The 27,297-nt window shown below is 44.9% G+C and overlaps 1 protein-coding gene and 1 pseudogene across 1 annotated transcript in view; both read right to left on the bottom strand.

Annotated features, from left to right (window-relative positions):
• The window catches only part of LOC146184687 (uncharacterized), a 69,451-nt gene that overhangs the window by 22,850 nt on the left and 19,304 nt on the right, over window positions 1-27,297 (bottom strand). Inside the window, exons 4-5 of the mRNA XM_084608600.1 lie at window positions 17,891-18,093; window positions 1,338-1,509 (exon numbers count right to left, since the gene is read on the bottom strand). Coding sequence (XP_084464726.1) covers window positions 1,338-1,509; window positions 17,891-18,093 — 375 coding nt within the window. The remainder of the gene's footprint in view (window positions 1-1,337; window positions 1,510-17,890; window positions 18,094-27,297) is intronic.
• On the bottom strand, window positions 10,610-14,861 carry LOC146184688 (uncharacterized; annotated as a pseudogene).

Here is a 27,297-nt window from a genome sequence, read left to right as displayed (position 1 = left end):
TCGCATTTACAAGTTGTTTTCTAGCACGGCAAGAGTGAAAACAAAAATGAAAGGAGCTTTATTAGGCAGGTTTTAGGTTCCCTGTAGATGTGACGGATCCTTTGCTTTCTAATGTTTAGCCATTTGCACCCTATAACTATTTGTCCTTTCCAGTGGCTAGGTGAAAATGATGCACTTCGCAATGCAACACTACTCAGCATCCAAGAACATGCGCTCAAGTCTGTATAGTTTTGCTAAACAATGGGGGGAGACACTGAAGCTCCGTTTTTAAAGGTATGGCACGAAAGCATTAAAGGTTCCCGCTGGATGCTTCTCTTCCGGAAGCATTTTCCCATTCAGGCACAAATTATTTTCCTCACAGCTCATCCCTTGAATTCTTTCCCTATTATCTTGAACACATTTTTGACATATACAGTCGCAAGGTGCCAAATAATGCGAAGGACCACAAAATGTATATTTGAAGTCCCGCTTTAACCAAGACGTACGAACGTGCCTGCGTAGCTATAGGAGTACCCTGTCTCTCTCATCGTCCAAATGTCCTGGAAGGTTCGAGTTCACCCTAAACTCCCACCTCAGAGAAGGAACTCGAGTTTACAGCTCCTCTCATATCATGTGATTGCATGACGTCACATAACCCGCCTGCCAATCAGCATCCGGCCATGCACTTATCAACTACCGCTTGTCAGAAGCATGCGCGTGATTTCCCCCCCCCCCCCCCAGCACTGACAACGCAGTATTTTGCCCAGAAAGGGGCCTTTAGCACAATCCGCATTAAAATGCATTTGATGACAGCACTCTACGTACATACAATCCTCTTAACTGAGTGCTCATGGGGAACAGCCACGCGCTGCATTACTCAGAAAAGATTGACGCAATTTCGAACTGAGGCTTTTCGTACGGCGTAATAAACTGCAGCTCTTCATCTCTCATATTTGCCGCCATTATGAAGCTTCGTAAAAATGGCCTAAATTGGTTTGACCCGCGTTTCAGAAAAACCGTAGACTTCTCTATTGCACGTGTAAAAACGTAGTCAAACATCAGTTTTACCGACCGCTGTATGTTTCAGTTTTGACGTGGTAAGCGACCACGCTACCATCATCGAGGTCGCCGCCGTGAGAGCTGGGACACTACTGAGCATTTGGGGCGTTACAGACTTCACAGATGCCATTGGGGTCACTATGTCAGCATATCATTGCTTTTTTTGCCATTCCCCATACACTTTTTTACCATCGTGATTTTTGTGAAACAAAAGCAATAAAGAATCAGGGGAAAATCATTTCGGCGTTATCGATTTGAAAATTAAGTTTCACTGGTTAGTTAACTCGATATTTTTTTACCTTGTGCTTTTCGATGGCAACCAGAATCGCGCCAATGTCCGCCGTATGAAACAAGATTAGCTTGCAGCCATTGCCGAGGGCGCCTAAGAAAACCCAGAAACCGGCGATGTGCATCATAGGTGCTGGGCAAAGGACTGTGTCGTCCTTGTGAAACACTGATGGACCCAGAAGCCTGAAAGCAAATGTGCAAGCTGATGTTGACTCCTCGTATGAAATAAGTCTTGAACATTTGCACTTGACCGTGCTAGTGACCACATCGACTGTCAATACAAGCATCAGAATTCTTCGTGCGAGAATATAGTGAACCATATATTTCGTATGCTATTACGTAGTGTTCGAGCGGCCATTGCAGAAATATAAATACTTGCAAGATATAATTCTTGTCACATATGTGTATAATGACAGGCTCCTTGACAAAAAAAAAAATTATATCGGTACACATAGCACAGCACAAACACCACTGTGAGGCTAAACCTGCAAGCGTTCTCGAAATCAGACAACAAACGTTTCCTAGTTCATGTACTAAGCCAGTGCTCAGAACCTTGTTCTGACTGTCTGTCACGAAATCAGCGCACATTTTCGTGAAGTCAGCGCAACGCGAAGGAAGTTCGCGCGGCGTTTGCGTAGAGCGTTCAAGAACATTCACTTCGCGCTGCTAGTGACTTTTTGTCTCTCTACTGATGAGCGTAGCCTGTTTAAAATGTTTCAAATTGGATAATATCCTCCAATAGGTTATTTCACCAGCAATTCCTTACAAGGTGGTATTCTGTTGAAAAACATTAAAATCCAGATTCTTGCATCCCTATGGAAGGATAACCTTCTTATGAATTCCCTTCGGAACCTATCAAGTTATTTCAATTTGATTCAGGCGACGGATATCAGCTCCACCAGGGGAGAATTCCCGTAACACATTTATGGTTTGACGTGGAAAGTTGATATAGTGTCTCACATAATTTGCTCTTTGGCCCATCTGCACATATCTCTTATTATTTCATCGGTACCGCATCATGATTTGTCTCAGAATGTCACTATTTTTCATTCGCCACCTATCCACACCAGGTTTCAAACTGCCTATATCATCCTGGAAGCCAAATTCTTTTTACAGACGCGGCGATGTTCACCTGGGCTCCAGTCGGTTGGCTCAGCACATGCCTCATGACTATTACTAATCAGTGGGGCCACATTAGATTTTGCTACCAGCAAAAAACCTTCCTAAACGCTTCGGGAACAGAGAGCGAGTGTTTTTCAGATTCGGGTGTACAGTGTCGTTCGCAAAAGCTTAGATTGGCCATCTGCCTTGTACTCCTCCTTGTAATCTACAAGCTCTTGCGCCAAAGGCTGCCAGTAAAGTTTCAAATTAAGGTTTTTGTGTTCGAAGGCAGCTGTCTTAGGAACTGCATCTTCGGTGGTCCCGTGCAAGAGAGTACTACTAAGCGATGTTAACTAGCAGGGTGGTTAAGCAATATTACACAATTAACTTTTCACCATTTACTTTTAGGCTCATTTTCGCAGACATTTGTAGCCGAACGTAAATGAAACCATATCAGCTTGTGCACGTTCGAAAGTGCCACTCTTGTCGCTTCTGCGCTGCAAATAATTTGGGGGTTGCACTGGAGGAAAAAGGAAACTCAGCGGCTGCCGATAGCTTTAGCCCCGCTCGTTCCGCCTCGGTTATCACCGTACAACTAAGGAAACCTCTCATGTGGCGGCAGCATATGAGCGTGTGGTCACTAACGGTAAGCGACTACTGTTACGACCAAGCATCCGCATTTGCGCGCTCTATTGTTCGCCTGTGGGCATGGAAAAGTTTTGTGAATATGTGGTGATGGTCCATTGGCTCTAAGTGAGCCTGTTTCCAGGAATCCTGTTTTGTAAGCATGTTTTGCTTTGTGGACAACCTGCAAATGCCAAATTGGCCCTGTCAAGAGAACGTCTGGAAAAACACAAAGAAACGTCCCCCTGCGGGAAATAGCAGGAAGTGCTTTCTTTTGTTCACCCTTCCAGTCGAGAAGTGCTATCCTCCAGTGATGAATGCCTCCTATCCAAAGGAGACGACAGAGTGACATGTCCGCTGACGTGCAGGACAAGAGAAGAGCATGACTCATACGGCCATTAAGTGATTTCCCGGGAATGCAGGAAAGATTTGCAATTGTCGAAAAGGGACCATGTTGGGAGCCCTATGCGGCGTCACGTGCACTCGGGTTTCTGAGAAGTAAAACCCCCAGAACCAGCCTGTGGTTTCTTTGCTGAAGAATAGAAATGTACCTCCTCTCCTCGCCGTTCCCAAGCTTTTCCCGCCAACAAGTGATCACGCCCAACGAATGAATGCCGGACCAGTCAGTGCTTCAGACCATCAGTGCAGTGATGTGTTCGATTGGATGCCGATACCTGAGGGGCGTGCCCTGGATTTGGTTGGTCAGCATCTTCAGAGAGGGGCTGGACATAGGGGGTTTTTAAGGACGCTGCAGAGCACGAAATGTCGCTCTGGGCCCTGGGTAAACGGCTCATCCAGTCGCTTCTCGCTATGAACTCTTAACGCTTGCCATTTTGCTGATGTACCCTTCTTTTTCGTGTAAATATTGTAAATAAGTTTTCTCAAAGTGCCATTAAACCTGCTTGTATATATTTTACCAACTACGAAGATTCAGTCCTTCTTCAACCCCGAGTCTCTGCACGCTACCAAGTGAAGGCCGGGTCGACGTAGCCCCAGCGTCACGACAACTGGTGACCAGCGGTGGGATCTGAATCTACAAGCCACAACATCTGGTGATTGGAGGTGGATCTGAAGCTACAAGCCACAACATCTGGTGATCGGAGGTGGCATCTCAAGCAACAAGCAGGAGCAACAATCGGCCAACAAGAGGGCAGCTCGGAACATCGATCGCATGTGTGGGTGAGTGCTTGGCTTTTCTTCTGATGTGGACCAGGTTCTAGAACAGGGTTAGATTTTAGAACTGGTAAAAAGTGTTGAAACGCCTTTAGGTTTGGTAGTTTGCACTGTTGTTTTGGAAGTAGCCGACACTCGGAGCGATCATGGACCTACAAAAGCTGCAGAAACCGGAACTGTTGCAATTGTGTGAGGAATTGGGAATTGATACAAGTGGTTTGGCACGAAAACCTTTGATTATAAAGGCAATCACAGATTTGGGAACCGATGATGAGGAGCTCAGTGAAGCATGGAACCTCATCGCCCAAAAAAAGGAGCAGCTCAGACAGCAGAAAGAGCGGGAAAAAGAGGAAAAGGAGCGAGAAAGAGAGGAAAAGAAGCTAGACATTGAGCTCCGGAAATTAGAACTAGAGTTGAGCAAGAGGTCGGGCGATTGTCCCCAGCTAGCGGTACCTCGTCTCAACAAGGAGGCAGATTTCAAGATGTCAAAGTACATGCAGCCATATGTGATATCAGGGGATATCGGTCTGTATCTGGCTAACTTTGAGCGAACCTGCGAAAAACTGTCCTTCCAGCGAGACACTTGGTCTCAGAGATTATTGACGGTTCTGCCCTGCGAGGCAGCGGAGGTTGTCGCGCGGCTAAGCAAGGAGGACGCGGACAACTACGAGAAGGTCAAAGCTTGCCTTCTGAGAAAGTATAGGCTTAGCGCCGAGGCGTTCAGACAACGTTTTCGGAACGCTACTAAGTCCAGGGACGAGAGTTACCCTGAATTCCTGTACAATTTAAGAGTTAATTTGGGCGAGTGGCTAAAGAGCACTGATTCCTACAGTGATAGGGACGCTGTAGTCGAGCGAATTCTTTTGGAGCAGTTTTATAACTGCCTCCCAGAAAAAGAAAGAAATTGGTTACAGGACCGAGGCGAAATCAAGTCGGCAACTGAAGCTGCCGAACTTATTGAGGAGTATGCTTCGCGCCGACAATTAAGCAACCCAGCAGTGGATAGGCCCCGCAATCCCAAGTTCAGTGTGAAAAACCGTCAGGAAAGGCACTTTGCTAGAGTTGGAAACGAAGAAATGAAGGTTTCTTCAGGCAAATTCCCTAGAAAGGACGGCAGTGAGAAAAGTGGGGAAGTGACCAACGTGCAGAACACAAAGAATAAGCTTGAGGCTAGGAAGCCGCTCACATGCTTTAGGTGTAATGAGCAGGGTCACATTGCCGTCAACTGCCGGAAAGAAAAGATTGCTTTCTCGTATGTCAGGGACTGCGATGAAAATATGCAGCTTTTAGAACCCTACCTGCATGACCTAGTAGTCAACGGGAAGCCTTGCAAGGTACTGCGCGATTCGGCCGCAACGATGGATGTTGTCCATCCGGCGTATGTATCGCCTTCCGACTATACAGGACAGTGTGCATGGATCCGACAGGTAGTTGAGGAACAGAGTGTGTGCTTGCCGATCGCGAACGTGGTCATCGAGGGCCCTTTCGGCGAATTAACAACCGAGGCTGCCGTTTCAGGAAAGCTTCCTAAGTGCTATCCGTATTTGTTCTCCAACAAATCGGACATGCTGCTGCGAAAGAGGGGCATCCTTTTCGGAGACAGAGTTGTGCAAGCCTTAACACGTTCAAAGGCGCGAGAACTAGCTACACTGCTCATTCCAGAAAAATCCACAGCGGAGGAAACGGCAGTCAAAACAATGGTAAATGCGGAAGATAGCAGGTCAGAAAACTTTGAGAGCGAGGCATCTCAGATAAGTCAACTTGAAAGTGAGCTTGATGAGACGCGGAATGAGGACGTTCTTGAGAGTAACCTCTTGCCGCCAGTGTCTAGTAATCTCACGAGACTTTTAAGTGGAACCCGAGAGGACTTAGCTATAGAGCAAGCCAATGATCCCAATATACAGGAGATAAGGGAGCGCCACCGCGCCACTAAGACAGCAAACAATATTTCTTTCGAGATGAGAAAGGGAGTGCTGTATCGCTTATTCAAGGATAAGCGCGGAGTAGAGCGGGACCAATTAGTCGTTCCCCAAAAGTACCGCGGAGACTTACTGCGACTTTCCCATGGCAGCTCGTGGTCATGTCACCTTGGAATAAAGAAAACAAAGCAGAGGCTGTTGCAAGAATACTATTGGCCTGGATGTTTTAAGGACACGGAAAATTTTGTACGGTCATGCGACACGTGCCAGCGGGTTGGAAAGGCGCAAGATAAGTGGAAAGCTCCGATGGTGTTAGTACCAATCATTACCGAGCCGTTTCACCGGTTAGTAATAGATATAGTTGGGCCACTTCCTGTGACCGAGTCAGGGTACCGTTATATCCTCACTATGTTATGCCCAGCCACAAAGTTTCCAGAGGCTGTTCCGCTGCGCGAGGTGACGTCCGAGAGTGTAGTGGATTCGCTGCTGTCAGTGTTTGCACGAGTTGGATTCCCTTCCGAGGTCCAAAGTGATCAGGGTAGCGTTTTCACGAGTGTCCTCACCACCTCATTTCTCGAGCGATGCGGCATTAAGGTAGTGCATAGCTCGATCCATCATCCGCAGAGCAACAGCGTAGAAAGATGGCACTCTGTTCTCAAACGAGTCCTGAGGGGACTGTGCTATGAAAACAAGCGCGAATGGGATACCTGCCTGCCTGCAGCGCTTTTCGCTTTGCGGTCAGTGCCGCACGAATCCACTGGATTTAGCCCAGCCGAGTTGGTGTACGGAAGGTCACTGCGCTCACCTTTGCGAATGGTGCGCGAAGCCTGGGAGGGGCGCGGAGAAGACCCAACAGTAGTAGAATTCATTCTGAACCTCTTGAATCGCTTACATAACACTAAGGAACTCGTTGAGGCCAGCATGAAGTCAGCCCAGGCTCGTTCCAAGGTGTACTATGATAAGTCAGCCCGTCAAAGGACGTTTTGTATCGGGGACCAGGTGATGTTGCTGAGAAGTTCAAGGCAGAATAAGCTCGAAGTACAGTGGGAAGGACCGGCTGAAGTCGTTGCAAAGCTTTCTAACACTAACTACGCAGTGAAAATTCCCGGTAGGCGTAAAGAAGTGCGCATTTATCATTGCAATCTTATGAAGCCTTATGTGCAGAGGGAAGCCGTGGTAAATCTAACGTTAAACCTTCCCGAGGAGATGGGGGACAACTTGATTTGCCTCAGCGGAAAAGGAAGCAACGCTCAGGAGCTTCTCAAAAAGACGGAGCAGAGAGGAGAACTAAAGAAATCCCAGCTGTCCGATCTGGGCGAGATAATAACAGAGTTTGAGGCCTGCTTCGTGGACAGGCCAGGCAGAACTGATTTGACTGAGCACGATATTGAGCTGACTTCAGACGTGCCAGTGCGATCAAGGTGCTACCGATTTTCTCCAAGGCAAAGAGAAATTCTGGATAGGGAAGTAACTCGCATGCTGGAATTGGGAGTAATAAAACCCTCGGAAAGCGATTATGCTTCGCCTATGATCTTAGTAGAAGCTCCAGGTAAAGACCCTAGGCCTGTGGTAGACTACCGAAAGCTAAATTCTCTCACCAGGGATCAAGTGTATCCTATTCCGAATATTGAGGAGAGAGTAGAACAGGTCAGTAGAGCGGCATATGTGACTACGCTGGACCTTACTCGAGGATACTGGCAAGTACCGCTCACTGAACGCGCCAGCAGATACGCGGCTTTCGTCACTCCGACGGGCAGCTACCAGCCAACAATGATGAGTTTCGGGCTCAAAAATGCTCCATTTTGTTTTTCCCGACTCATGGATAGGGTTTTAAAGGGGTGTGAAACATTCGCGGTGCCTTATTTAGACGACATTGCGGTTTTTTCCGACTCATGGGCGGACCATATGGTACATCTAAGAGCTGTACTGAGCCTTTTGCGTCAAGCTGGACTAACCGTAAAGGCCGAGAAATGTTGCCTGGCAAGGGCGACCGTGGACTACTTGGGTCACAATGTAGGTCAAGGTTTCAGGAAACCCAGCGAGATTAAGATTTCTGCGGTAGCAGACTACCCGCGGCCGAGCACGAAGACGGAAATTCGAGCATTCCTGGGTCTGACTGGGTACTACAATCACTACATCCCTAACTATTCAGCTTTGGCTAGCCCTCTGACCGACGCTCTCCGCAAGACAGAACCGACAAATGTAGTCTGGGACGAACAAAAGGAAGCCTCCTTCGTAAACCTGAAGGCTGTGCTGATTAGCCGTCCGGTATTGCGAGCTCCAGACTATGGCCGAGAATTCACGGTCCAGTGTGATGCCAGTGATCGAGGGTTAGGTGCTGTTCTCTGCCAGAGAGATGACGACGGTAATGAGCACCCCGTGCTCTACTTGAGCAGAAAACTGAGTTCTAGAGAGAGGGCTTATTGCGCGTCAGAGAAGGAATGCGCTTGCATTGTATGGGCCATTCAAAAATTGCAGTGCTATCTTGGAGGGGCCAAATTCACCGTAGAGACGGACCATTGTCCCCTGGCTTGGCTGCAAACTGCGACATCGAAGAACAGTCGCCTTCTTAGGTGGAGCTTGATTTTACAGCAGTACAATTTTGAAATAAGATACAAAAAGGGGAAGTTAAATGGGAATGCGGACGCGCTTAGCCGCTCTTTCTAAGCGGTCCGAGATGTTCCTCACCATGTATCCAAATTGATAATCAGGTTTTTTTTTTTTTTTTTTCGTGCGCTTGAATATAGATGACTATGTAAAGCAGCACGTTTGGTTTTCGAGGCATACGTGGGTCCTGAACGTCTTGAGAGTGGGCTTTTCTCGAACAACAATGGCAGTTTTCTTTTGACCTGGTCTCTTCAGACGGGAGCCGAGTGCTTGCTTCGACATGTGGTTGAGTTTCAGATAGCTCAAGCAATTTGGCCTACAACAATCAAGACAACGCGACAAGCAACAGCGAGCTTCAAGCGTTCACGTGCAGGCCATTAAGTCGTCTCTTCATGCAGCAGCTGCGGCTGCTGCCCTCCGAGTCTCTTCTGGCGGGGGAGGAGGCTGTTACGACCAAGCATCCGCATTTGCGCGCTCTATTGTTCGCCTGTGGGCATGGAAAAGTTTTGTGAATATGTGGTGATGGTCCATTGGCTCTAAGTGAGCCTGTTTCCAGGAATCCTGTTTTGTAAGCATGTTTTGCTTTGTGGACAACCTGCAAATGCCAAATTGGCCCTGTCAAGAGAACGTCTGGAAAAACACAAAGAAACGTCCCCCTGCGGGAAATAGCAGGAAGTGCTTTCTTTTGTTCACCCTTCCAGTCGAGAAGTGCTATCCTCCAGTGATGAATGCCTCCTATCCAAAGGAGACGACAGAGTGACATGTCCGCTGACGTGCAGGACAAGAGAAGAGCATGACTCATACGGCCATTAAGTGATTTCCCGGGAATGCAGGAAAGATTTGCAATTGTCGAAAAGGGACCATGTTGGGAGCCCTATGCGGCGTCACGTGCACTCGGGTTTCTGAGAAGTAAAACCCCCAGAACCAGCCTGTGGTTTCTTTGCTGAAGAATAGAAATGTACCTCCTCTCCTCGCCGTTCCCAAGCTTTTCCCGCCAACAAGTGATCACGCCCAACGAATGAATGCCGGACCAGTCAGTGCTTCAGACCATCAGTGCAGTGATGTGTTCGATTGGATGCCGATACCTGAGGGGCGTGCCCTGGATTTGGTTGGTCAGCATCTTCAGAGAGGGGCTGGACATAGGGGGTTTTTAAGGACGCTGCAGAGCACGAAATGTCGCTCTGGGCCCTGGGTAAACGGCTCATCCAGTCGCTTCTCGCTATGAACTCTTAACGCTTGCCATTTTGCTGATGTACCCTTCTTTTTCGTGTAAATATTGTAAATAAGTTTTCTCAAAGTGCCATTAAACCTGCTTGTATATATTTTACCAACTACGAAGATTCAGTCCTTCTTCAACCCCGAGTCTCTGCACGCTACCAAGTGAAGGCCGGGTCGACGTAGCCCCAGCGTCACGACACTACTCTTACGACACGGTAGGGGGGAGAGCTGCGCGGGTTAGAGGCTCTCAGGTATTGCCGAAGGTTACATTCACGTTTATTGTTCTTTTTATCGTCCGTCGCACAAGAGCACAAAAGTATACTTCATGTTTTCTAATCAATGACTGAATAGGTCGTTTATCTCCCCATACCAACCGCAGCACTGTCTGGCAAGAAACTTAACAGGACGAACCATCGGCGGGATTTGTCTTTTTTTATTTAATAACCTAAAGGCTTTTTTACGGGCATTACATAGGTGGGTTTACATAGTTGAATACAAGACAATATGTTCTACACTTTCAAAACAATACCAACTCAAGCACATATAATGGACAAAATAATTGAGACCGTGGATAATAGTAATGACAGAAATGTTAAATTGTCCTTGTACTGAATGCGGCATATCCACTAAGAATTTGTTTTTCAGAACTTCATCAGCTTCTGTATGAAAGCATCATAATTTATTGTGGAAACAATATCTTGAGGCAATTTGTTCCAGTGGTGGATGGCAAGAAATAAGGGGGAGTGACTAAGGAGATGCGTACGTGAAAACGTGGGTTCAATTTTGAAGTTATGATCTAAGCGCGGAAATATCCGGTGGGCGGGTCTGATATAACATGTAGCGAACGATGAGAGAGTATGATAGAGCCTGTGAAAAAAAAAAAGATAAGAGTGATACCAGTCTTCGCTTTTCAAGTGATGATAAGTTTAGCGGTGCTTTGATGGCGGTTATGCTGCAATGGCGAGAGTAGTTTTTCGTTATAAATCTGGCTGCTTTATTCTGAACCGACTCCAATTTGTTGATTAGGCACATTTGGCGTGGATTCCAAATTAAAGAGGCGTATTCTATTTTCGAGCGGACGAGGGCTGTATATGCCAAAAGTTTGGTAGCAGGATTAGCTTGGTGCAAGTGACGCCTGATGAAGCCAAGTGCTTTGGATGATTTGCTTACAATTGCATTGATATGGTTGTTCCATGTTAGATCAGGGCCGCTTGTGCAAGACGTGAACGGAGTATATTATGTTGAGGTGTCGGCACTCTCCTCTGCAAAGTTTTCTCTTTTCGTTGTCAAATGTAACCCACCGACGCTGTCGTCCATTCACTCTCTACTTTGGAGAAGGAAATCGCGTAGCAAGTCAGGGCCTTCCATGTAGAGCCGTGTTTCATTTCACCAATTCTCAGTAAAGTTATTCAAAAACAGAAAATGCGGCTTCATGAAACAATTGCGTCATTATTACGAATGCAGCACCTTCTATTGCCGTGAATGCAATCGTAAAATTAAGCGGCCTGAGTTAATGGGCTGCCTGACCTCTCCGGCGTCCGTCTGTTCACCTGGAGCTGCAACTCATACCAACCTGCATAAGCAGTGTGGGAAAGCATGGTGCGAATAGTACAACATTTTGCACAGTCTAAAGCATATATACTTCGTTCTAGCGTTTTTCGTTCCCAAAATACTGCTTCTAAATTAAATTGAAGCTAATTGCTATACTTAGTACGAGGTATAGAAATTAGGAGGAAGCTCCCTTTTCAATAAGGATGTGATGCGGCAACATTGATGGCTCTCGTCAGCACCTCCTGCTGTGGATCCTCACTCGCCTACACAAGCTTCTAGCCGAAATACACATGCCTACTCAATGATTTATTTAGTTGACGAGAAGTTTAGTGCGCTAGGCATGTTGTATTCATGGCTAGCGTACGGAGGCTTTCCATCAAACTCCACTCATTTTCTTCCCTGTTCTTCAAGTATTTCCCCTTCTTGATCATTCCTCTGTATGAGCCCTTCATAATTAGAGTCGCTATAACCTTCTGCACACTCCTTAAGCATACAGCCGTAAACTACCATATATCTATTTGAAAATGCACCACACATATATTGGTCCCACTTTCACCAAACTGTTCGAACTGAGCTCGTGGCCCATGTTTGCATGCTTGACTGGGGATTCAAGTTTTCTAGGTTCGAGTCCTATTTGAACGGAACTCTTCTTTCCATCAAAAATTGTTTACATGATACTTGCATGTTTTAAAAGCGTTTTGCGCGATGCTGCGATCTTGTAATCACGATCTATGTAGTTTTTATTTTTATTTTTTTTTTTAAATTGCCGCTCCAAGTACAACGTCACACTTTTTCTACCAGTCTCGAGTCCCTCTTGGCACCACCGCGCTGCCAAATTTTCCGCTGAACGGCAGCTATAACGCTGACGCGAAGAAATTGCGCATCGCGTTCTTCGGTTTGGCGATGGCGTGTTGTTAGTACATTACTTAACAAAAAGTGTGCGAATTTCGCTCTCCTTATGTGTGAAACAAAAAAAAAAAATTACACCTTTTGTTGTAAATGTCTCAGCTTAAAGTAAGAAAGCTGTTTACTGATTCGTATTGATAATTACTGGTATATATAAACATTAGGTACCAATTACTCATAGTCATCTGGAATGAAGAGCCGCTCAACAAATTGGATATCGGGGCGCGAAACTTGTCTGTTGAAAAACTTTTGTAGTTTTTGTAGGACACCTCGCCCATACCGGAAATATTGTGCGTATTTTCTTGGTTCGCATAATTAAGAATACCAATAATATCTACATGACTGTTTCAGATAAGGTTGACGGGTCTAATAGTTATTTTCTTGCGTCCTTATGCTGACCGACTTCGCGCACTCCTTATCAGCAACCCGAAAATCGCCTTGTCGTTGTCTCACAAGCAGTTATGTCGGCAGTGTTTATTATTTTATAATTGGTTACCTTTCAGGCTAACAATTGTTTTTGGAAGGTTGAAGCGCTCGAAGTCATTATGTCATATCCATATTGTAACTGCGACCTAGCCGTGCTTGTCTATTGATGGCTGTGAAAGGCAGCAGTTTCTGAGGTACTGCAGGGATTTCACTCCGTCATCATGCTTTTCCGTTCTGGCCAACGGCCTCAATTTTTCTTTTAGCAAAATGAACGTTGTGCACCTATTACGGTCCCATAATTCACTCGAATGAGTCGCTATTCACGCTGGTGTCTTACACATGCCGTAATTCTCAGGCAGCCAATCTCTGTGGATGCAGTTGCAGTCACACACCCACACAATTTCGTTTATTATGCTTTGAAAAGAATCCGGTAATCGCACTGCCAACTGAACGTGATAGCGCCTTTTATTATTTTAATGAACATTGACCTTCTAGCTGCAGACAATGAATGGTTATGTTTTCTTAACGCCGCCAGTAATCTTTACATTTGATGACTCGCTTTCAAGATTGGTGTATGTTGTTTGATAATACAGTCGATGACAGATATATCACACTCCTATATACTGAATTATTTCTTATATCATCACGTGGCGATGGCAAAGCCGATGACACGAATGAAGAGTCTTGGAGTGCAGGGAAGAAAATCTTTATTGGGCTGACTTGCGCCCGCAAAAAAAATAAGTAACTCGGCGGCGGCAATAGCAACAAACGTGCTCGTGGAATAAAAAAAAAATATGGCCGATTTGGATAGTTAATCAAATACGAAGTAGGTGCGTAGCACCGCTTATCCCCGCTATACCTTTCATGCATACACTTCAGCGATTTACACTCGCTCCAAAATCTTCCCTCAGCTCACGCAAGAGGTGGCCAGCAGTCACAAAGACAAACAGCGCCGGCGGTTGCGCTTCCAAAACACACAACACACAAACCTAAGGCCCGAACATTCCGATCGCCATGTTTAACACAGGGCTGTCATCCCAGACAAACATGTTTTGGCCTAGTGATAAAGCAATTACTGCAGCAACTGGATCATTTACATCAGTACAGTCACCCATGATTTCCACAGTTTCTTCAGTAGGGGCTTCAACATTGTCGCACTGTTCGCCAAGTTTCACCACATCCACTTTTACGTTGTAGTTCTTGTACAGTGGCGTATCCTTCAGAAATTCAGCCCAAGGCACAAGCATATCTCTGGACACCATACTAGACAGATACACACTCTTGCTAAACATTCGGCGTTTGATGTTTACCTGGATAGCATAGTCATCATCGATGTTTCGCGGCAAAGCAGTCAACATTTCTTCCTTTTCAACCGGTACATTGACGACAGGCCCCTTTACACCGTATTGTCCCCTGTTGTATAGCAAACGTCTCATTTGCATAAACGGCATCCTTGGCGATAGGAGTCGTTCCGCAACTGGCTTCAGGTACGGTAGGTTCGATGGCTTAGGTGGATAATTGTACCCATCTGTCACTGAATACAACGGCACCTTGTCTCGCTGGAGGTAAGCTTTGCAGGTCCGACTCAGTTTAAAACTACTTGTGTCAACATCAGGGAAAATTAAGTTCAAAACTGTACACATACTGTTTTTCGCACAAGTCAAGTCTTTCATATGCCACAGTCTGTCACACACTGACCAGGCGTATCCAAACGGGTTGCCAAGAAAATCGCCTTGAAATATCCTTGTCGCATCTTGATTTTTCGCGAGCCTCTCAGCGGCGTGTACCTTTCTGGCAGCAGCCTTCGCTTACAGTCGAGCATCCCGTTGCCCTGGAGTTTCTACCGCACGTTTCTTCCTCTTCGCTTCGGCATCCATTTCACGCCGACGCTCAGTGTCTTGAGCCATTTCGTGAGCACGCTCGGCACGTTTCCTCGTTCTTTGTGCTTCTAAATTCTTGCACCGTTTAGCTGCAACACCACATACAGTAGACTCACGTTTCCGCTGCCATCGTAATCGTTGTGCTTCAGCACGTCGAGCCCAGCGAACCTGCGCCGCAATGCCAGATGGACCGGCGTCGTCCATTGCGACGCGAAGCAAACGCACACACGCTTGTGCAACGCTGCCATGGGACGGCCTCCACGTCCGCAACTGACACGCCCCTCTCTCACTGTCTTACTCTCTAAGTGGATGCATCATGCTATCGCTCCGCCCCTTCAGTGTTAGATTGCGGGATGTAGGCGCCGCCACTCTTCCTTCCTCCTCTCAAGTTCACGGAGAGATGGATAGACAGAGAAAGAGAGAAGCTTCTACTACAGCTCCGCGGCTGCTCCACCTCCTCAATGCTGAGACGCGCGAGTAGCCACCTTCTCTTTCTCCGCTTCAAGTTCACGAAGAGAGAGAGAGAGTGAGCGGCTTCGGATAGACCCCGGCGAAATCCGTGATTGTTGCTAGTAATGCTATGCACTAAAAATGTCCGTCACACTCGTCAACGCTCAATTTAAAGGCTGCTCAGAACAATCTAGATAAAGGCGCAAACTGCTACTAGCACAACCTGGAACATTGTAGGAACATACGCGAGTGATCGGAATCTTCGAGACAGATCTCGGCGCATCGTTCGCGAGAAAGAAAATGATAACGCGTCGTATCGCGACAACGAGCATGAACAAACACGGGATACAGAATTGATACGCATGCCAGGATCACAGTAATAAGGCCGCATGCCGGCGGCTGTTAAAAAACAACAAATACTGTTTTGAAGGTTTCGTGGCAATATCGAACTCCCAGAATGTCCTTTTGAGAAGCCCATGCAAAAGTAACGGAGCGGTGTTAGCGTTTATCGACCTCCCGCTCAGCCGAATATATGATGTATCGAACAGCGGGAAGCGCCCCTGCAAGGTGCGCCGCTCCTAATGACACTCCTACGATTATTTATCCCTCGCGGAGCCGTGTCAGCTGCGTAACCTTGTGCCCCTCCTGGCAGCGTTAACGCTTTAGACCCGCTTTTTGAGTTGAACTTAAACTTGGCCTGGAAGTGGATTTGTGTCTGAAGTGCTTGTTTTCAACACGACACTACTAGAAACACAGAGTTCAATGCACCTGTTGTCAGGCGGTGAAGCCTGCCTAGCTGACCGAAGGCTTGCGGAGATTTTCACGTGGCTTGCTTCGCTGCCGGAGACGAAGATATAAACTGTAGCCTATTTTAGCTGTGGTATTATAACATTTATAGCTTGCCAGTAACAGAATTACACCTGTTATGGCGAGCGGTGGCGTTTCCTAAAGCACCGTTCGCAGGAGCTTTGATGTGAACCGCAACCCCAACGACACACGCGCCACGCGGGGCTATACGCAAAGTGCCACCAACGTAGGCTGCGACGCTCCGATCCAACTCTAGCAAATATTTAGAGCGCGCGTTCGTGTGCACGAAGCGACACGTGAGGTTCCGCACCATTTTTGGTTTGGTTGGTTTGTGGGGTTTAACGTCCCAAAGCAACTCAGGCTATGAGAGACGCCGTAGTGGAGGACTCCGGAAATTTCGACCACCTGGGGTTCTTTAGCGTGCACTGACATCGCACAGCACACGGACGCCTTGCTTTTCGCCTCCACCGAAAAGCTGCCGCCGAGGCCGGGATTCGATCCCGCGTCCTTGGGAACAGTAGTCGAGCGTCGTAACCACTGCGCCACCCCGGCGGGGTGCACCATTTTTGAGCGCCTGGCAACGCTCAGCGCGCTGATGCGCGTATGTGTGCTACGAGGATCGCCATTCTCGAGACAAGCAATGGGCTCCGCTAGCTAGGGTAGAGCGTAATGACGCTTATGTGTTGCGAGGAGCTCATCTTTTGGCATGTTTTATACATCGAACTATTTCGCCATCTCCTTTTGGTTCGATATATTGAGGATCGAGTGTATTTAGTGCCAATTTCTAGGTCCTCGTCTTCACTCTCACCGCTTTATATTCATTTCATATTTCGCGATCATTCATGCCATATGTGGTGATTTTACTATTGTTTACTCTTGAGTTTCTTTGTTTGAAACGGTTTTGAAGCACTGGCAATTTTGTGTGGCATTGCGCCGTATTTCAAATCTTACCGCGTCATCTATTGAGAGCATATAGATGGAGAGATCGGCTCAGTACCAATGCGTCGGAGTCAGGTGGTGGTCTTGAACGCCTCGTTGATCCACCTAACGGACCCACGTGAAATCACATTCGAAACGCGTTTTGCTGAAGTTGGTATGAGGTGTTACCTAAATTCAACCTGTGAGCCCGATGAAGGTTTTTTGTGGAGTGATGGATTGATAGCTTGTTGATCTGCTACATTTTGCTGTAATACTTGAGCAGCTGTAAATCTCTAAAGAATTGTTCTCTATCAAACAAGCCCTTCTCTATAAAAAGACGCACTATAATATTGTGGACCTAAGTGAGCTAAAGCTGCAATGAACAAAAAAAAAGCCCAAGTTCTCAAACCTACGGGAGGCTAGAGCAGTTTCCGAATTACTTTCCTAGTCATCTTCGAACCATAACAACACAGCGTTCAATGACCAGAGTACTTGTTAAAAAATCACCGTTCTAATTTATGAAGGGAGCTCCGGTATGAGATCTTGGTTGGCTGGTTACGACTGAGGCTTTCACAATAATGCCAATTCGTACTCAAGCAGAGTATAACGATTGTGCTACATTCTATAGCCCGGAGCAAATAGGAAGTCACAGAGCATCGTGTGTGATACAAAAAGAAAGCGACCAGCAGCAGCTTTTCCTTATTCCGCTATTAATCTACCGGGAAGAAATCGTGGCAGTCTGGCAGAGACGATATGTGCCTCGCACAGAACCTTGGAGCGTGATGTTGGCAAAGTAAGATAATTAGCCCAGGATTAGTGAGGTCACATCGAGACACCCTGCACAAAATGGCAGCACGTGCTTTCTAATTTCCGGAGAATCGTACATTGAGCTCCGCCATAACAAAACAGGACCAGTCACGATGAAAGGCTGAAAACCGGGTTACCGTCCTTTTATAAGCGTAAGTTCAATGCACTTTTTCTTACCCGTATATTATCACTTGCGCGATGACATTGCGATGAGTCAGCTGTACACCTTTAGGCAATCCCGTTGTTCCACTGGAATATATTATCACCAGAACCGAGTCTGGGCATATCTTCACTTGAGGCTCACATTCATCGACAGGATGCTGCTTGAGCTGCGATAGGCTAGTTGCGCCTCTGGAATCCCCGCTTAGAGGGATGAAACCCTGGATAGAAAAAAAAAAACATGCCAACCGACGAAATGGTAAGTTTAGCGAAGCATAAAAATGCATATAAGCGAGAGCTCACGCATTCAACTTATTCGTAGCATACCTTGGGGAATAATCGACCTGACTTTGTTTCACTTGCATCGCTTTTCTAATTGTGCGTCCAGAAACTTATTCTTTATTTATTATTTCTTTGACTGAAACACGAGCGAATCCTACGCGTGGAGATTTAACGCGAAAAGGACCCTGTTCTCCAAAAAAACTTAACGATGGCGCCAAAACCCACGAGAATATCTTGGGCAGGCTGTACCTGGCAATGGACATGGACCGACCCATGTGGGTCATCGAGTTGTGTGACGCAGTAAGACCGCAAGCAGAAAAATGAAGGGAAAATGAGGGTGCTCGTTATAATACATGAAGGAAAGAAGCCAACAGTCGGCGAGGCCAAGGAAAGCATTGGGGATTGTACTTTGTCTTTTTTTTTAATTTTTACTTGGTAATCACATAAATTAGTAATGTAATGTGTTTAGGGGAAAGATATTTAAACGCAAAGTAGAAGAAAAAACAACGTGCCGATGGTGGGAAGTGAACCCACGACCTCCGAATATCGCGTCCGGTGCTCTTCCAACTGAGCTGCATCGGCCGCTATCCCCCTGCTATTTTCTTGGGTTGTCTGTATACGAACCTTGAGAGTGTTCACCAGCGCCACCCTCAACCATAGCGGCGGACGTGGAACGTCCTGAGTTACCGCCAGCGTCACGTAGAACGTGATCAAGAGCGAGGGTGAAAGCTGTCCTAGAACCCTCTTACCCTAACTATGGCTTCAAAACTGTCAGAACCGAGACCCCCGTATGCTATAAGCAGATAAATGAAGGGGAAATGAGGGTGCTGGTTATAATACATGAAGGAAAGAAGCCAACAGTCGGTGAGGCCAAGGAAAGCATTGGGGATTGTACTTTGTCTTTTTTTTTTAATTTTTACTTGGTAATCACATAAATTAGTAATGTAATGTGTTTAGGGGAAAGATATTTAAACGCAAAGTAGAAGAAGAAACAACGTGCCGATGGTGGGAAGCGAACCCTTGACCTCCGAAGACCATGTGACATAGCCGGGTTCGTAGAAACATTTATTGCCAATATAACAGACAGTAGGAGCGGAGTTTCCATAGTCAGCTAACTTGGGTAGCTCTTGTGAAATGGAAATTGAACTCGGTACATTTGGCCCTCCAGTCACTCACACTATCCCCTGCAGGCCATGCAGGCACATTCGGGCGGCTTGGCTAAAGCGAGACTTTATATTTATGTCGGATGTTACTCACATAATGCGGTTTCTTATACAATTATAATAATGAGTATGTGTGAAGTAACAGAGGCACAACTAAAAGACTAGTGTTTGATCTAGGAGCCAAGTGGAGGAAATCAGACAAGGATCCACAACGGGGAGATCTACCAACGCTGTGCATTACACCCTCAAATGTAGAGCCATTTACGCTTCACAGGGTCATAACCTTAAATGCGGAAACGTTTTTCCTTCGCCTAATTTCTCCAAGCCTTGTATCGCTCGTTCAAAGGGTGCTCAATGCTCAGTGACTTCATGTCATTGACGGTGTTCTGAAATCTATATACATTACAACTATGCCACCAAGATGTAAGTCCCAGCTAAAATTATAAATACAAATCAAGACAAAACAGATGGAAGCCTCGTTGAATATCATTGCATGTATTGTCTGAGTAGTTTTGCATTTCTGGAATGTAATATTCAAATGAAACTTGTTATTACTTAATTGAGGGTCAAAATACTGGCGACAATTTTTTCAGCGTCTCAAAGAATGACTAAACCATGTTTCTTTTCTTTGCACATCAACAGTTCAAAGTGAACTAAAGTAAATTAAAAGGTGCACTTTGTCGTGGCCGTATTCAACACATTAAATAGTAAGCGCACAGATTCCCGGTAGCTATATATATTGCCGAAAACCATACAAATCTTTATTAATTCTATTTGTAAGGCTCGTGATTCGGTTTGACCGCGTTAAGCAGTGCTTTCCGACTACAATTCACATTATTTGTTGAACTATTTGAGGCACTTCATTTTATGTTCCTGCAACACTGATCAGATAAGTTCATCCGTAGCTTAAATAGTGCCGTACGCAGCTTGTGAAGCACAGTACAGTACCCATTTTAGAGGCGACCCTAGTTCAGAAATAAGGCCACATAGACCTGCATGCCAGAGGGATACGAGCCCATTGGTCAGGAACCATTAGCTGCTTGATAGTTTTTGTTTTCCTTTTTGCGAGATGCAAACTGCTCGAGCGTGATACACAAAGTGTGACGCAGTCTTTTTGTTCCTCGCACCGGATCCCCGGGAACACGCTGCGGAGGTAAGATATATATCGTCGATTACAATAACATGAATTAGACGGGCTTCCTTCCGGCATACCGTAATGGCAACGCTTTACGCCTCGGCTAACACATAAATTCACTATTACTGCCCGACCATGCATTTTATCAGGCATTGAATTTAGTGGTTTCAACAAACAATGACCCTACCACGGAACGTAGATGATACTTGAATGCGTAAAGTTGCATGCGTGTAATGAATAAGGCGATGATTGCGAACTCAGCTCTCCGGGTTACGCAGTGAGCAGGCCCAGTTACGGTCTTGAAAACAAAGTAAATAGAGAGATATCTAACCATAAATGCCACTTTCGTCCCACTTCTATCATTTTTATGCATCCTTGAATATATATCGCTGAATAACTATAATTTTATGAATGACATCATACACCAAATATTTCATATTACGCTTCAGATTAAAAAATGGTTTGTTTTTTCCACAGACTCGCTCTTTTTTTTAATTTCGCATAAGCCGTACATTCAAAGTTTGTAATTTGAAGATTACCCTTCAAACAAGGCCAAAACAATATACAATCTTTGCGCAAAAAACCTGTAAATATCACGGCTGGTGGCGCCCGAAAGGACAAAAGAGCCGAAATGTGAATGAAATGTACGACAAATATCCTACGATTGCTACTAGTATAAAATACTTGCCTGCCGCTCATGCTTTCGCCCAAACTGCGTAGGAATTAGCGCCAGCGCCTGAATTCAAACCTTATGCTACAACGGCTTAATTTTTCTTAACACTTGGTTAATCATAGAGATTACGTTCATGCACGATTAAACAAAAAAAAAAACACCGGATAATTCACCGAACGTGTTGCGATGAGTTCGCTCATAGTCGCGTTTCCAGAATGCTGTTTTCTACGAACGAATGGCAGATATTTGCATTACTCGTTGCGAATATAAACAGCACAAAGCACACATGTCTTGCCGGCAGCAAATAAAGCGGCAGAAAATTAATTCAATCAATGAGATTAGGTGTGCGTCAGCATTAGTAGCTCCGATAACCATTAGGAGCGGAAAAGATGCGTACGTGATTTCGTATCAATATTGTGACGCAAACATTATCTGCGCAACATTGAGGGTGGTCTCACTTTTGAGGCTAATCTGCGATCGGGCGTCGAAGTGACGATCTGTATACCGCAAACTGTACGCCATTCATTGTAAATTTGGTAACCATTGAGAACTGACACGGATGCGGCGCCTTCCTTTTCCCCAATACCAAAGATCTGAAGGCTCCTAGAACAGTGCCGAAGTCTGTCCCGGTCTGTTATTGCCCCCCCCCCCACACACACACACAAAAAAAAAAGAAAACGTCTCTTAAGGCGAATATTAAGCATACTCCAAATTTTTGATGCTTCTCATTGCAAACTCCGCACGCGCAGTGTCAGAACATGGTGAGAACAGGCTTTTGGCGCTCAGACGACTTTGTTGAGGCGCTAACATATCCCCCAGAGACAGTAGTGGCGAAAGCGCAAACTCCGAGAGCACCAGTGTAAAATTTTCCTGAAATGCCAACAGCGAATCTATTTCAAGTGGTTGAGGCATAATATTTGTTTCCTAAAATTGTTTGCTGGCAAAAGCCTTTTTGATAAGCGGAAATATTACTTTAGATAGCGGGTTATATTTGACCAATAGAATCTGAGGACATAATGTATTTTGATGACATTTTACAGTTACGTGCGTTTCTCTTCCTTTAATACAGGGAAATGTTAGGACATTTATGATTGTAAACCGTTTATTTTTACGTTATTTCTTTCCCACCCTTACGAAAACGGGTTTTGAGTTTCTGGTTTGGCCTTAATGTTTTCTTAATGAGTACAAAGGAACTCAACAGACATTCAATATCTTCTGTGTTTTAGCAACAGCTTTAAACCAGATTTTCAATTCACATTTCACATTATTTTTTCTTGTTTTGAAAATCAAAGGCTTTTTTTGTGAACTGCTAATGTGTAAGCACAGAATGTGAAAAGTCGACGGAAAGTATGATGTGTATTTTCTCGGTCATTGCGACCACCCATTGAGAGAACACGGTGTGTTTCAACTTGAAACACAGTGCAAATTATCAATGATCACTACATGCGCATTACTAATACTGCTTGATGATTTTGGAGGACGTAAACATAATTAATGAGGAACAACATAATTTTAAAGTCGTTTAATGAATGCTACATGCCCTTGCATTACTACTGGACAGGAAGGTGGCCTGAAATGATTTATAGCAAAACTAAGCATTAAATTGAATATGAAAAATGAATATGAGACGATATGTTGCATTGTACTGTTTCCAGCAATGTTATCAAAGCTGAAACTTCTTGTTTTTTCTCTCATTGGGAGAACGGCCTAAATTGACAGCACAAAAGCAGCAAATTGGCTCCCCGCTCCTCAAAACATTGCCCATAAGCTAACCATGTGACCTTGGCCATAATGGAAAAGCATGCCTGATCACGTTATTGTGAGCCAATGCTGATCTGTGACATACGCAGGGTGTGGCGGCATCAGTATCCTTTAGTGTGCATAGACGATCGTAGCACCGCCTTAGGAATTCAGTTGGGAATGACAGTTTCCAGTATTTCTTTTCGCAGTGCATCAGCGATGGCCTTCGCAACCCCTGTTCTTTGCTTTGTCTTTTTGCTGTTAACATACTTGCTTTATTGTTCTTTTGTAACAGTCGTTTATTCATAAAATACATGTTGAGATCTTTTTGCCCCTTTTAGGTAAATTTATTTGTTTCTTCGTAGCTTTGCTAGAGCAGTCATTTTCAAATGGTTTATTAGTTTACTGTTCAGTTTTGCAATTCAGAAGTAATACTAGATAAGGAAATCAGGTTTTGTTGCTTGAGAAACTTGAACAGAGCTTAAACAGAATGGGGACATGTGAAACATCCGACAGGGTCATGTTGGAGTGATTTAAAAATATTCGCTTTGAAATGACATCGTACACACCTTTTTTTTTTTTTCTTTTTGCTCTAGAATGCACTTAGCTATGCTAAGGGAAGAAACTTGCCATAGTTGCAGTCTGAAGGTTGGAAATTTCAAAACAGTTGTGTTTATGCATTCATATGGGTGTCACTTTAAGCTGCTGCTTGCTCCCACAAATGGCTTGTACCGCCGCGTACTGCTTATGTAACAATTTGACAATTGTTCATAATGATGTAATTGCATATGCAATCTCCCCACAGTACAGGTCTCAGTCTTGACATAAGGGTAAAATTTTAGCAAAGGGCATTGTGTTCACTACTTATGCACCTCCATTCGAACACTTACAATGATGCTTGAGAAGCTGCATGTTTCACCTTTGATAACATTGTTGGAAATAGAATAACGCAGTGTGTTCTCTTGAACTCTTTTTTTTTTCATCACCTTCAAGAGTAATTTATGGGCTGATAAGGTGTTTTTTCTTTTTTTCTTTGAGTTTTGAAGGAATATACTCTGTTCAAACATGCCATAATTGAGAAAATGTTTCATGTGTTTTCATTTTATGCATAAAAGAAACATTCATACTCCTTTTAAGCACCAATTTTCTTATCTATTCTGTAACTTTAAAGTAGGTGCACCTCACACTCGTGGAGAAAAAATAGGCTCTTTTGAATCGTGACCTTTTCATCTTTAGGGAAACTAGAAAGGCTCTCCTATACAAATGAGAAGCACACCATGCAGGCTGGTTACTTTTGGCAAACAGTACATTGCATTGAGGCTGAAGTCCAGTACTTTCTTAATTATGCTTTGAGCAGTCGTCTTAAAGCTGTTTGCCCGGAATCCTTATGATTGTAGGTACTGAATATATAGCTGTGTCTCTTTTCATTACCAGGAAAATAGTTGTGGGCTCTGTCTCACTTGTCGATTTTTCCCTCTTTATATACGCAGTTACCTGAGCACTTCAGACTGGCCGATGCATGGAGCCTGCCTGCTGCTCACCTACACCCCACAGCACGAACGAGGAACACACTAAATCATCTACTAGCAAGCACACTGCAGTGCCCTTCTGCAAGCCATCACCACATTCTATGACACGTTCAGGGATGCGTGATTAAGTACACACCCTAAGCATAGCTAAAAATGGTGGTATGAATGAATAGCTGCCTTGGTTTGGTTGCTTTATCTCTTTCTTTGAAATCTTTGTTTTACTAACGGTGTAGTCAGCGAAAAAAATCATTCTGAAGAAAATTTGTTTGCATTGTTGTGAATAGCAAAACCAAATTTCGTACCATGTATGATGTACCTGAAAGCTATGGTTTTGTGTTTTCTCTGTGAACGGTGCAGCATGTTTCTCCCACCAACTGCTATTTATGAGGGTTTAAAATGTACAGGTGCCAGGAAAACACAGTGAGCCATGCCGCTTGCGTCTGAAATTATCTCATGAGTCTTGTTCCACCAAACTTGGTTCCACAAATGAATGCTTCAACGGCATGTGCTGAAGTGTGCGTAAGCTTATCCGTGAGCTGGAAATGAAGCTTGAATTATTTTAAGTATTGTCAACAGTAATACAAAGCGATTTCATTTTGTATTTGTTAGGGTACACGTGAGACTACTTCACGACAATGTCGCTTCACCTCAAAAAGGGCCTGTCTTCTATGCTGTGCAGGGAAATAAAGTAAGTTTATTTCCTTTCATAGCATAGAAACCAGGCATGCGAATGGCATCCAAGCTGTGCTGCACAATATGAATAAAAAAACATTTTCCCAAAATGCAATGTCTGTTTTTGGTTTCTGTAACTAAAAATACCGGCACTAACTCAGTTGCATGTAGTGTCGGCAAACAAGGTCACATCAAAAACTAAAGTGAAAGCCACCAGACGCTCATTGGTCAATACTCGTGAAAACTCACAAGAAATGCACACATTAAGGACCAACCAGAAACACGGTGGCCAATTTGTTTTAGACACACAGTAATAACTCGAGAAAATTCATTTGAAACTCAGAAGATACTCTGGTGTCTCCATTGTGAAAGAGCAACATACTCTCATCAGACACACACATAAAATTTTTATAAGGGCAAGAAGTTGTGCTTCTGCAGCGCACAGGCCCATATGATTCTTATAGCGCCGATGATGGCTGTTGTGGCCTTTTAGATACTCTATAGACGAGCGTCAGCCCGTGACGTCAGTGGAGATGCGGCGACGCTGGCGACAGCAGTGACTTTCGTGGTGTAGGCAAAAGCATGGGCCGTCTGCATTGGATGCGCGGCGCTTGCTGCGTTTTCGAGCATTATTCCCGATATTCCTGCAATGTGTGGTGCGGTTTATTGCGCCACAAGGCACAAAAAAGAAAGTGGTACCTGTTTTCACTTGTTTCTTGCTGTCGGATGAAGATGAGAGCGAAGGGCAGCGGCGTTGAGCGCGACAAATAGACTCATCGGTGACGGATTGCCTTCGCGGCTAACGTGCGTTGAACTTCTGCACCGAAACTAGATCAGTTCGTTTGCAACCCTTATTTGTCATGATTGTTTGTCGGCGGCACGACGAATAGTGCAAGAACAAACGCCTGCAGCTGGTGCCCGGTTTGATATACTCTCAGCCATAAGAAGCTCAGACGCGATATTCCGTGTGCGTATGATCCCGCAGGGAAGCTGCACTGTGAGTTTCATTCACTTGCAGTACTGCCCGTGCATATGTTCACACAGAAAAGGACACAAAAGCTGCTGTGAAGGTAACTGCAATTACCTTGAGCGGTCATTCCAGTCCGATATTGCCGAAATAAGAGGCCCGGACTTGCAAAGTAGCCTTTCAGTTTTTAGTTTCGCGAGTTTTAACGAGTCACTCTTCATCACCGGTTCTATAATAGTAAATATAGTTATGATCCGAGCAGTCCCGCAGCGTTATTTTTCATATTTTTAAATTTTATTTTTGGAGGTCATTATAAGATCCCGACGAACGAATTAAATATCCACGTACAACCTAGCTCTGATTAAGCAGGGTACTTAAGTATATATGGTACATGGAGTTTAATGTCCCAAAGAGGAATCGACTATGAGGGGTACAAAATAAGTAGAATAAGATGACGCGCATTTGAATATAAAATTTTCAATATTAAAAAGGCTCTGCAGATCGCGCAAATTTCGCTGCAAGCGATCGTGGAGAACGTTGGACCTGCACTCTTGCGTCTCTCCAAGAGACCGAAATGAGAGCAATCTTACGGGCCTTCATTTAGATATTAACCTGTGAATGACCTTGCTACGTGTGTAAGATGGGACAGATGTCAAACGTCTTTTTTATCGAGCAGGCGAAAACAAGTTGGCAGCGCATTATGGGAACATGTTACAAAGAACTAAAAGATTGAGTTCTTTTTACTAAATATGATATTCTATGACTTAAGTTGCCTGTAAATTCAGCTATAAATGTGATTTCTAGTTTACTATAAATTGTAGCATAATATTGTTCTTTAGAGTGAGTGCTTGAAGCAGCAGAAAGCCATTCAAAAGAGTCGTCATATGAAAAACGCACTTCCAGTCGTTAATATTGTCGTCCTCCTTGCATGCGCTAGGAATAGGCCCGTACGTTGAACTGTGTTAACTATTAGTCTTTCTTCTACATTGTTCTTTCTCGTTTTTATTTAACTTAATCACTCACGGCAGTCGCCTACGTACCGTAGCCGCACGCTGTTGAGGCCACGGAGAAGGAAGCCAATGCAGCGCTCTTCGCCAGGTAATTACAGCTGTAATCGGCTGATAACGTGCTGAAATACCCTCCAGGTATAGACCAAACTATTTTTACGCTCAAACGAAGCTTACGCTTCAGATTATTCGCGCACGCGAACTGGCTCGGAAGGCAGCGTCGTTTTGTGCAGTGTAGGCACACTGCGTTATTGCTT

Source organism: Amblyomma maculatum, chromosome 7 (assembly GCF_055883805.1).
Source record: "Amblyomma maculatum isolate TAMU_Amacu chromosome 7, ASM5588380v1, whole genome shotgun sequence".
NCBI classification, from domain to species: Eukaryota; Metazoa; Arthropoda; class Arachnida; order Ixodida; family Ixodidae; genus Amblyomma; species Amblyomma maculatum.
Note: the sequence above shows the minus strand (reverse complement) of the source record. Positions and strands in the feature narration are given on the sequence as shown.